This window comes from Dromaius novaehollandiae, chromosome 5 (genome assembly GCF_036370855.1).
Source record: "Dromaius novaehollandiae isolate bDroNov1 chromosome 5, bDroNov1.hap1, whole genome shotgun sequence".
Classification (NCBI taxonomy): domain Eukaryota; kingdom Metazoa; phylum Chordata; class Aves; order Casuariiformes; family Dromaiidae; genus Dromaius; species Dromaius novaehollandiae.
The window spans coordinates 38,920,754-38,932,503 of NC_088102.1; the positions used below are offsets into that span (position 1 = coordinate 38,920,754).

Below are 11,750 nucleotides of genomic sequence, written 5' to 3' on the forward strand. Positions count from 1 at the left end.
GAACATGCCACAGCTTGTGTTCTGGGACTTTTTTTTTTTATTTTTTTTTTTTTTAACTTTTTTTAATCCAAAGGTTCAATTCCTGCTTCTGACAAGCAAGTCAGCATCCCACTACACATGAAACATTCTCCCTCCCAGTAAAACAGAAGTAGTGTGACAAAACGTTTTCCCCTCATAACCTGTGAGCAATACCATCCATCTTGCTCTGGACTGCAACAGGCTCCACAGGTTGTTTCTAGCTGTATCAGCCAAATATAGGTGTGCAACTGAAGATATAGATCACAGACAGGCAGTTCTGAAAAGGAAGAAACCTCCCTCCTCAAAGGACTAGAGCCTGGTCTTCAGATAAGCGATCTGGCACTCACACCCCAGACTGAGATTACATTCCTCTTTTCTCCTTTGTTGAAATGTAAGCTCACACACCACATCTTTCTCAATTAAATACCCTTGTTTGTATGCTTTAATTCTCATGCTGTCTACCCTCACCATGCAAGTCTCTCCAGTCGAGGAAACTGCTGACAGAAGCTCCATAGCTATCACCTTCAATTAGCTCATCAGAGCCCAGGGGACACGCTTCTCAAATGCACCATTTCAGACAGCTATGAGCAGGAGAACCCAGAGACCCTTTATTTGAAAGGGGAAGCAGGGGGGAAGAATGGGGCTAAAGAGGAAGAAGAGTCTTCTTACTCGTGCTCCCTGCTTCCCAGTTGCTCCCAGCTCCTTACAGGAAGCCTGACAACAGCCTTGCAGACATTATATATGCATGCATGTAGACATATGTACACATACATATACACATTCACATGCACGATATATGTGTTTAAACACAGTACGTTCTACCCAGCAGCAAGCGAGGTGCTGGCGTTCCCTGCCCGCAGCCGAGGCAGGCTCGAGACAACGCAAAACGTGAGCCCGAAGCACAGAAGCGGTTCACATGGAGGAGTCAGGTCTGGGTGCCCCTGCCATGTTAGCACCACCGCCGTGTTAAATTCTGCTTTACTGCTGCCTGGCAGAGGGACTAAAACGGGAACCTTTCGGGCATTAGGATTTCAGGGCGACCTAACGCAGGATGCTTCTCGGTTCACGGAGAGAGGAGAAAGAAAGAAAGAAAGAAACGAAAAGAAGCTCGGACTCCTCCTGCGCTCCCCTCCCCGCTGCCACCCTCCAAGTTTAAAAAAAGGGATGAATGTTACCATTTTTGGACATGAGCTTCGCACAAGCCCGGCCCTAAACCACACCATTCAAATGAGAAGTGAGTTATCGCCCGCCGCGGAACGGCCGGGCCGCAGGGCAGGGCAGGGCCGGGCGGGGCGGTGCAGCCCGGCCCGGGCGGCAGCGCCGAGGCGGCGGCGCCCCCGCACCCCGATGGGCGCCGGGCGCGTCGCGCTCCCGCCGCGGGGCCGCCCGGGGGCACCTGCGGCCGCGGCGCCGGGCGCGGAGCCCCGCGGGCGGCGCCCGCCGCTGACAGCAGCCCCGCGCGGGCGGGGCAGCGGCACGTCCCGCCGCGCCGATACCTGCCCGCTCCCGCCGCCCGGCCCGGCCCGGCCCGGCCCGGCCCGGCCCGGCGCGGCGCCGCCCGCGCACGCCTGGGGCGGCAGCACCCACCTTCCTCTGCTGCTTCTCCCAGGCGGGGTCCAGGAGCAGGTCCCGGTCCCAGTCCTCCTCCGGCTGCATGTAGTCGTTGGTCTGCTGCGCGTCGTAGTGATCCATGGCCGCGGCCCCGGCCCCGTCGGGCTGCCCGCTCGCCCCGCTGCGCCCGAGCAGGCGGCGGCGGCGCCCGCTGCCCAGCTCTCCCCGCGGCCCCTCCGCCCGCCGCCGCACGCAGCTCCGCGGGGCGGGGCGGGGCGGGGAGGGGCGGGGCGGGGCGTCGCGCCCCACCTCCCCGCCGCCCTCATTGGCTGCGCCCCGCCGCCGCCGCCGCCTCTCCCAGCGCCGGCGCCCCGCTCATTGCGGCCGCCGCGCGTCCGTCACGACTGCCCGCCGCCGCCATTGGCGGGCTGCGGACGCCCCGCCCCCGCCTCCCCCGCGGCGGCTCCGTGCGGCGGGGCCGCGCTGTGCCCCGCGGCCTGGCGGGGGCTGTGGGTGCCATCCCGGGGGCGGCGGGTTTTGTTTGGTGGGTTTTAACCATTTTGCGCTGGATCGGTGCGTGGAGCCGGCCCCGCGCTGTGCCCTCCCGGGGCCGCTCGTGCGCGCCAGAAAGCGCTTCCCTGGGCTGAGGTGCTGGCGAGGCCCCGGGGCAGGCGGGGAGCCCCAGGGCGCCGGGAGGAGCGCGGTGAGCAGCCACCGCAGACCGAGGCCGCATTTGTCGCTGGAAGGGTTTTCGCTTTGCACCCGCGTGCCCTGAGCGCTCTGCCCGCACGTACCCTGTCCGGCTGCAGAGCGGCGAGGTGCCGCACACGTGGCTCACCCAGCGGCTTTCCAGGCAGAAATACAGATGTTTAGGAACTCACTGGCGCCCAAGCACTCGGCAGGGGCTCCTGTCAGTGAAACCGGCAGAGCGGGGAACGTACGGCAGCAGCATTCGTTTCCCCAGTGGTCTCGGGTTAGACCACACCGTGGAGCGGATTGCCGTCTCTCACCTAAGCGAGAGGAAGGGCAAAGAAACACCGCACCACGACGCCGTCCAAGGCATCCGGGGGCGAGCCCATGTCCTGATTCATCTTTTGTCTGGCGTATGATACTTGTATGCACTTTGGAATATCATAAAAATAATTATCAGTTATTCTGGCCTGTTCAAAGCCTGTGGTATTTTACCTTGCCATCCTATGTACAGAGTAGTAAGATTATGATTTTCAAAAGCAATTGTGGGATGCCTCCATTTTGAGATAATCTGGGAAACCAGGCTGCTGAAAGCATCCTAACTGAAAGGAGCCAGATCGGAGGAATCCAGACCACCAGCTCCTTCGGAAGTCCTCCTGAACGTGCATCATGATGAAAAATGTTGCAAAATGCGAAATACATCACTCTAGAGAGATGCTAGTGGACTTGATGGGAAGTTCCCCCCACTGTCTTCCCCGCAGGCAGGTGCAGATGATGGCTTGTTTTTGAGAAGCAGAGTGGAGTAATTTACATTGGGGAAATATGGAAATTGCCAGGGTTTGAAGAGAAAAGGCCTTTTTTATTTATTATTTGATGAACACCCAGTAACAAAGTTGTTACAAACCCTCAGTAACAGGGATACAACCATTGTGGTCACACGATGGATTAGAGACAGCAAAGATGGCATTTGAAAGTATTCCTTCCTTACAGTTTTTTTCTTATTGATCAGGACACTTCCAGCTGAGGAATCTGGAATAATCTGGTAATCAGCAAGATCTGGGGAAACAAAAGGAGGAGGGGAGCAAACACATTCCTTGAGATAAGTCGTCAGCTTTGTATTTTAAGGTGTGTGTGTGGGTCCTATGTAGTTTAAGGGCCCATTATTAAAAGCTACTTTTCACATCTCACCAAATGTGCTGGAAACCCTCAGATGCCATTCAAAGAATGAGGATTTTCAACATTTTCCAGGAAATGCTCAGCACTGTGGAAATCTGAGTCCTAACACTTGTAGTGCGTTTGTATGACGCTGAATCATCTGGGTGCTGTCTGAATCCTTGTGACATCCAGCTCACTTAGAGCAGAGTTACAAACTACAGTCTACTCTTACATAACTGGAGTGATCCCCATAGTCATAATGTTATATGGTTCTTCTTACCTGTGTAAAATACACCTAGCCATCCCTCCTACAGATGCTTGTAGTACTATAAATACAACAATGTTATTAATTGCCAGCATCAGTGATCCCATTCATTTACCGATCTCTTCTTGCACTGGGCAGGCAATGGATTAGATGAAGTACAAGATGAACGCAATGAAGCATAGTTGAAATCCAGAAGAACTGTGAGGTTTCTAGTGTATTAGAGCCTCTCCCCTAATTCTCCTCCCATTTACATTTTTAACTTCATGATCCTTGCTTCTCAAAATAAATTGTTGCTCTGGATTCCTGGAAAATACCTAGTTTTCACTCCTAACCCCATACTAATTCTTGACTTCAAGGACTCCTGAAGAAGAGTGGGAGATTGTTATTGGCCAGAGTTTCTTGAATTTATGGGCAGCAGTTAAAAAAAAGTTTCTAAACTTGAATTACTTCCTGAATCCATTGAACCATGTGGCCCTTGCAAAGAGTTGTATCAGTACGACAAAGGGCAGTGGCACAGGCCACAACGGGAAAGCGATGCCCAACAGCAACAGGAGCTACAGAAGCCGGTGCTCTTGGTGAAAAAAACGTTCATGTAACCCCAGGACTACTCTGGTTTTCCATATTTTGTCTCCTGGAGTTCTCTTCTGCCCTGTACAAGATTGCTGTTCCTTGGGCATTATTCAAGCCCCCCTGGACAAGTGGGACTCCAGCAAGGTCTTTCTGACCCAATGAAAGACAATGAAAGAGTGTTTTGTTTTGTTTTGTTTTTTCCCAGGGCAGTGGGCAGAGCCACTGTGGGAATGCTTGGACATATGTCCTGCTTCTTCAGCCTGCAATAGATGAAAAGAGAAAGGAGTCCAAGGGTGTTTGGATATTTCTGTTTACTACTTACTGCTCTTTGTGCTTAGCATATTAGCCACAGGTCGTGAGCTTCCCTAAGGAGATAACTTTGCTTGCCAGGGACATTCATAAGCTTCTGTAATGAGGCCTAGGGGGTGAGCATGGTCCCTGCAGAGCAACACCCAAAGCTGCATTGAAGTGGCCCTTGACTTTTGTCTTGAGAACTCTCACAGTCAAGTTTCAGTGGTTATGTTCTGCAAGTATGCAAAAACTTTGCAGCTCCAGAAATTAGTGCTTAAATTTAAACTGCATGTTGGGCTCTTGCAGTAAAGAATTTAACCATTTACGTTTTCATCACATGATATATGATGAAATAACATTTCATAACATGTTTTCATCATTTCCTCCCCTGTCCAAGGCACTTTACCAATAGAAACTCAGCACCTCTGAAGTGCAGCCATCTCTTTGGTGGAACTTAGTGGAGTATCATATGCTTCATGGTAGACTAGGGAGGGGGATGTCACACGCCCAGGTGTTGGGTAAAATCTGCTTTTTAAAGTGCCATGGGATAACAGCACCTACTCTGGTCAGCCAGTGATAGCTGGAAGCTAGCCAAGAAGAGGAATAACTAAGGCAGGGATGCTGTGCTGGGAGGAGAAGAAAAGGGGCCTCAATAAAGTTCCAAATACAAAACATCTTGTCTCCCCTTCAGGGCCTCTTCACCCCAGTTGTATTCCTCTTCTACCCTGCCATGGCCTCACCATCCTGACTATGCCCCCTTTCCCTTTACTTCTTTTCCCATTTAGCTGAACTTACACACTTCACCCCCCCCAGCCCTGCACCCCTGGAGCTAATATGGCTGCTGGGACAACACCTTCCTCAGGTATCCATGCCATCTCCTCTTCCTGCTGCTGGGGAGCCAGCCTTGCTTGTTCAGAGCATAAGCTTTAAGGTCAAAGTGACTTACAGAATTGTCTTCAGACAGCAAACATTTGTGCTTCTGCTAATATTAAAGAGTGTAATTGGGTGAAAATGATGATTTTGTTCCTCCTGTAAAAAGAGCATTGATTTTACTTTTTAGCAGAATATAACCTAGGTTGTTCCCTTTGTATTCAGTGTCACCTGAACAGCAATAAGATCAAGAATTATACAACCAGTCCTGTTTCACTCTTACCATGCACCTAGTGTAACTACTTTCATCCTGCAAAGTGAAATGAGTACTTTAGAAACATTGCTTTTATACTTCCCTTTGCTTCCTCCCTTCACCCCTGAAGAGGAAGGTGTCAGCTCCTCAGAGGTGCACAGGAGTATCACATGGCAGTGCAGGGCCAACAAGCAAAGCAGGCTCTGCTCAGAGGAGACTGTGGAGCTAACTCTTCAGCAGCGACCCTAACGAGCTCTATAGAGGTGTGACCAGCTCAGGGAGGACAGTATCCCTGTTCTTCCGAGGTGGGCACAGAGACCTTCAGCTGCTAGTAGTTGTGGCTTCTTATTTTCATGTTTTACCTGCCAGTTGTCCTGTATTCAAGGGCAGGTCTTTGTGGCCTTGTTTGCTCAGCTCTTTTGGTTTTCTGCACAAGTCTAAAAGGATATCCCATTTCAGTCCTAGCATGGTATCTCTGGCTGGCCTCAGTCATAAGGTGGCCAAGGGACCAGAGATGCTAAGACACAACAGGATTTTCTGTTTCTATGAGGGAGAGGAAATGGATTAAACAAAGGATCACCCCTCATGAATTAGAGGCCATCCACTCACAAATCCCTGACAACTGGTATTCCACATGCTAACTAAAGGCTTGAGCTAGGTCACGCTCAGTGCAGTCTCTTCTGATGGAGGCAACTGAAGATGCACAACTTCATCTGCCTCCATCAGCAGAGGCAGCCTTGAAGCCCAGGGGAAGCTATGATGTGCACAATCAGGGTCCAGGCTGGGGCTGTGGCAGGTACTCACCTCCACAAGCAGAGCCTTGAAAGGCAAAGCTAAACCATGCCTTCCACACAGCCTGTTCCCAGTCTGGCCAAGGGAGAGGGAAAGCGGGAGAGCCTGCTTACTTCTGGAAACTGCAGATTAAATCGAGGATGGCTCATTCCTGGTGCCAGCAAGTGGGAGACTCAAGTTTGAGTCTCTTGTTCTCATTCTCTGAAAAAGCAGAGATTGTAAAAGGACATGCCTATGGCCTGTAGATATGTGAGGGGGGAATTCGCTGCCTCTCTCACTTCCTGTACACTTAAACTGGCTGTGGAGCAAGTGTGACAGGCTTCGGAGGCAACTGTTGAAGTCCTTCTGGAAAGGGAACAAGCAAGACAGCAAGACAGTAGCAGAAGGGCAAGCACAGGAGTTAGTCTTTCTAGCTCCACCATTGTCCTTGCAGAAAATCTTTTCTTGTGAGAGAATCACCGAGCTCCCAGACCTGTCATTATTTAATCTCAGTTTAAAAGCTGCTTAAAATCCCTTCCCTTGACTTTGATGTTATCTGTAATTGCAGGTCTTCCCTTTCCTAGCACAAAGATTAGAAAGCTAGCCCTCTCCCATCTCCAAATATCACCTGTACAGTGGTGCCCTCAGGCTGTTTCCAAGCAGAACCACTTTCCGGACGTAGTTTGGAATGACTTTACAGAGATAGTCAATAAATGTTTCATTTCTTCTGAGGAGGGCAGCTTCTTCATCATACTTCAGCTACATTATGCTGCACTGGCTTCCTTCCCTTGTGGCTCTGCCTCTAACTTGTGAATCTAACATTGGCCGTAGCAACACTAAAGTCATTTCTATGCCACATCTGTCACCAGTCTCAGACATGCTGGGTCCATTTACAGTTACAGCTAGCACAGTTAGGGCATGCAATAGCATGTTACAGTTGCAATAGTTTGTCAGCAATCCATGTGTGACCAAAACCACCATTATACCCAGGTATGCTTACAGCAAGGCATTTTGGGAATGTTTACCCAAGCTTTCACATGCTCTCAGTGGTCTGTACCATGCTGGAGAGCCCAGGCTCCATCCTGTGCCATGGCACAGGTTTGCACGAGAGAAGCACCACTGATCCTTAGTTTCCCAAGGAGGATCTGCAAGGTATGTTGAAACAGCCATGGGCCTGCAAAGGATAACGTTTCAGAAACCAATTACTGGAGAGCTCTGTCCCCCGGTCTTGTGGCCCTTCCACCCCGACGCCTTTTACACAGCAGCTGCTAAAAGCTGGTGTAAGACTTGGTTTTGCACATGGTTCTTTGGCTCACAGTTTTTGCTCCTTACATGATGCCGACCCATGATGATCCCATAGAGGGACCTGGGTAGGGTGATGGATGGCAGAAATCTAACGCAAGCAGGCCAGCCTGTTACTGAAATCTTTGGTTCTAGGTGGAGGAGTTCATGGTGTGAGATGTGTTAACTTTGCACTGCATTGCTTTTGGGGCTGTGCTAGTTGCGTGCAGAACAAGCACAAGAGAATAGGTCAGGAGCCCACCGTACTGCGAGTGGCAAGGGAAGGCTGTGCAGTTGCAGAGGCACAGCAAAGTGTGCAGGCCTGTGTCACACCTGAGCTGCAGTTCTCACAGGCCTCCCCCAGGAAATCCCTGCCCAGAAGGGACACATACAGGGTACAGCTGGAAAACACACCAGCAGCCTTTCAGGCATGCCAGCTTTTTTTCTGAGCATAGTAGCCCAGCAGTGAGTGGAGAATATGACACTGGATCAGCAAGGCTGGAATCCCAATTCAGACTTATCTCAGCAGTGGATTAAAACCCACAGGCTGGGCCTAGAGCCACTGCTCTCCATTAACTTGCTGGAGCCCGAAGTTCTCCATCTTATAAGGAGGCACAGCTTAGGGCTTTACTTGGAGAAGCCCTTTCACATCACCTCTTTGGCCAGCATGGGGAGCCCCCGGGGTCAGGCAGTGTGCCTGCCTCCACAGAGCGGGTTCAGCCTCTGCGTTCCTCAAGCAAGAACTGCTGCATAGCAGCAGCTGTAGGTTATGCATGCTTTCTCACAGAAAATCAGCTTTTAAATATGCTTTTCCCCTACCTGGCTTTTTCTTCCTGTTGCTTCTTTACTGTACAGTGGGAGCAACTGTGCACTACTACCCTAAATCAAACTCTGCAGCGCAAAGTTACCCCATGCATCAGGAAGCATCTTATTCAGGAATGACCAGTAAACCCCATATCCTCATATTTGCAGTGGGGGTCTGCCATCAGGAAGAAAACACTTGTGGAGCAACACGCCCAATGCTGTAGAACAGAGTTTGGAGAAAACACACAAGCAAGGAAGATCTGGTAGGCAACACCAATAGCACACAGCAGAGTCAGCCAGTCAGCAAGCAAACCAGACAAGCTGCCCTCCCCAGCTTCCTTTAGTCTCTTCTCTAGTTCCCCTGCTCTCCATCTTCTCACATGATGTACACCTGTGATTTTGCTAGTAGCAGGCAGGCTTCAAACCAACAGTGCAGTCCCTGGGCTCCCTGGAGCACCTCTGCTCTGTGGGTTATTCTGAGCAAGGCTTACTGGCTCAGGTATTCCCTCCAAGCATACCATAAAAGTTACTTTGAAAATAGTAAACGAAGAGGGATACAAGAAACACAAACAGTAGCACTGTCAGATCAAGCGAAGGATGCTCCCAGAGCAGTCTTCCCACCAGCGTTTTCAGTCTGGGCTGCTGACTGTATGCAATCCCCATCCGCGCTTTCTGTGGCCACAGTCCAGCAGCCAGGGCCAGCTTCTCAGAAGCTGTCCCCGATTTTTGGAGAGTTTGTCCCATCAGCAGCTCCTCCCCCAACCCCAGAGCTCCTTCCAGCACTTCCTGTTCTCCATTCATATATTCTGCTTTTTAAATTTTGTTTTTGATGAGAAAGCCTCAGCTATTTCCTCAATAGCAGAGAGGGAGATGAATCGGTTGAGGAATAATAAATAATACGAAGAGATGGCACAGGCTTCACATTAAACCTGAAGTCCACCTATCAAGACATCACTCCCTGATGTCTCTTGTTGGATCTAACCTCTCTCCCCTGTGAGTACATGTACCTTTCCTGACCTTTTGGAGATTAGCAAGGAATCTAGAAAATGCTGCTTTTGTTTGTTGGCAGGACAGGCGTCAAACAGAGGCCTTCCTATTCCCTGTTGCTTGATGTAGTGTCTCCCATTATGGGAAAGAGTTGCACTTCCATGAGGGATAACTGGGAATAAAACTGTAGGCTTTTACACTGCCTCCTTAGAAGCTTTGAACAGGGGTCTAACGCAATTGCTGTCCAACCCCGCACAACCCGTGAGCTCAGCAGGGCCCCCTGCATGAGCACTGCACACAAGCCAGATGACCACAGGACCTGTGAAGCTGGCTCACAGTTACCTTGCTCTTGCACCCTGCTTTGGTCGGTGGCTGGCAGCTGATGTGAGTGAGGAGGGTGGAAATCTCGCACGCAGCACAGAGCCCGGCAGGCTCCAGCTCATGGCTCTCCTCGCCCCTCCGCAGTGCCTGGCTGCCAGGACCTGGGTCTGGGTCCCGCTTCTGCTCGGCTGCAGCCCGTGAGGAGCCCGAGGAAAGCGCCCTGCAGTGCCGCAGAGATGGAGCACGCGCTAGGAGCGTGGTGCCGCTAAAGGCACAGCCGACTGCTGAGGCCTCGTGGCTGTGAAGCAGCCCTGGAAGCTAATGAACAAATGTGTGCGCGGGGCGCGTTGCCTTCCTGCGGCGGGAGGGATTTCAGCGCACAGGCCTAGCATAATATAGCTGCGGTGCAGAAAGGCTGAAGCCATGGGCCGTCCCAGCCAGCCAGGGGGCGAGGGCTGAGTGCTGGGCAGGGATCGCTGCGGGGCCCTGGCCGAGCGGGGAGGCGCAGGGCAGAGCCGCAGGACGCAGGGGAGCAAACAAGTAGCAAGGGCCAAATTCAGACCAGCACGAAGGGCTGTGCCTTTCTATCGACCCTCAGCACCCCCCTACCTATCCTCAGGGCTGGATTTGATCCCCCACATCTAGTTTGGCCCTGGGGCGTGCTGTAAATACCATCCCTCGCCGGGGTGCCAGGAAGGGGCTGAGGCCTCAGGGTGGAGAGGCAGCCGGCTCCCCATGCCGCAGCGGCCGCGGCGCCTGCCCGGACCGGCGCTGCCTGCCCGCCCCTGGGTTTTTCTGCACCTCCACAGAGCAAGGGGAGCACGGTGAGCCACCTGCGGCCGCGGCCACCCGCTGCTGCTGGGGTTGTGCCTGGCCCCAGGATGCCTCTCCAAGAGCCCGAAGGTTTTTGTAGCCATCTAAGGCAAGGCTGGCTCCCTGCAAGCCGGCTCACCCCCCCTGCACCGCCGTGGGTGAAGGAAAGGTGGAAACCTTCCTGCCTTTTATGGACAAACTCGCATAGTTGAGCTGCCATGGAAGAGTGACGCGTCCGGCTGGCTGAGCAAGGTCCGGGGGTCCCGGGAAGGCCCCTGAGAGCGCTGCCTGCATGGCGCTCGCTCCCCGGAGTGCCTCTCTCGCCCTCCTGCACGAAAGCCCTGGCACAGCCTCTGCGTGGGGGACGCTCGCAGGAGCATGGCTGCGCTGGGGGCTGCTGCTCCCTGGTGCTGGCAGAGCCGGGCTGCTTCCTACCTGCGGGCTTGTCTCCAGCCCAGCCCCAGGCTCAGGACAGCCTCGGGCTCGCTTCTCCAGCCCGCGAGTTTAACGGGGGTGAGAGCAGCAGGAGGCAGGTAGGACTGAAGCGGAGAAATGGAGGGCTAAGCGCAACCCTGGGGCGAGAAAAAGTAATACTGAGCAGGGAGTTTTGTGTTGGGCTCGCTGCTCCGGATATCTGTGCTATTTAAATAATTGTCTATATAAAGATGCAGATCTTTATATAGCCCTCAAGCACATGAGCAAAAAGAGGTGGGTATTTTCATCTTTGGAAAGTGAAAGCTGCCCTTACATCTCCCCTGGGTCTTCCTCTGCCAAAAAAGGAGATCTATCTTTCCTTTAGCCTAGCAAAAAATACTCTAGACATCCCTTCCCCATCCTCTTCACAGGACAAAAGTGATGGGCTAAGAACTTGCACTTTCAGTTCACCGGGATCCGGCCTGGCTCCAGGCTGTCCGGTGGGCTTTCCTACCACTGCTGCATCGTTCAGCAGCGGTGCTGCCCAGTGGCCGTGCTGCGTCTTGTCCTGGCTGCAGCAATACTCACACCAGCTTGTACTTCTTGGCTGGTGCTTGGGCCCTGCTGAGCTCTCGTCCCAGACAGCCAAACAAAGTAAGCAGGACACTGTCTGCTTTACTGGGATGGCCTATGCTT

The 11,750-nt window shown here is 52.6% G+C and overlaps 1 protein-coding gene across 3 annotated transcripts in view; it reads right to left on the reverse strand.

Annotated features, from left to right (window-relative positions):
- Positions 1-1,842, reverse strand: part of ACTN1 (actinin alpha 1) — a 94,124-nt gene extending 92,282 nt beyond the window's left edge. For all 3 annotated transcript variants that reach the window (XM_064512499.1, XM_064512498.1, XM_064512497.1), the window contains exon 1: positions 1,606-1,842. In XM_064512499.1, the coding sequence (XP_064368569.1) occupies positions 1,606-1,710 (105 nt within the window). In that variant the 5' untranslated portion in view covers positions 1,711-1,842. The remainder of the gene's footprint in view (positions 1-1,605) is intronic.
- Positions 1,843-11,750: the final 9,908 nt, after the last annotated feature.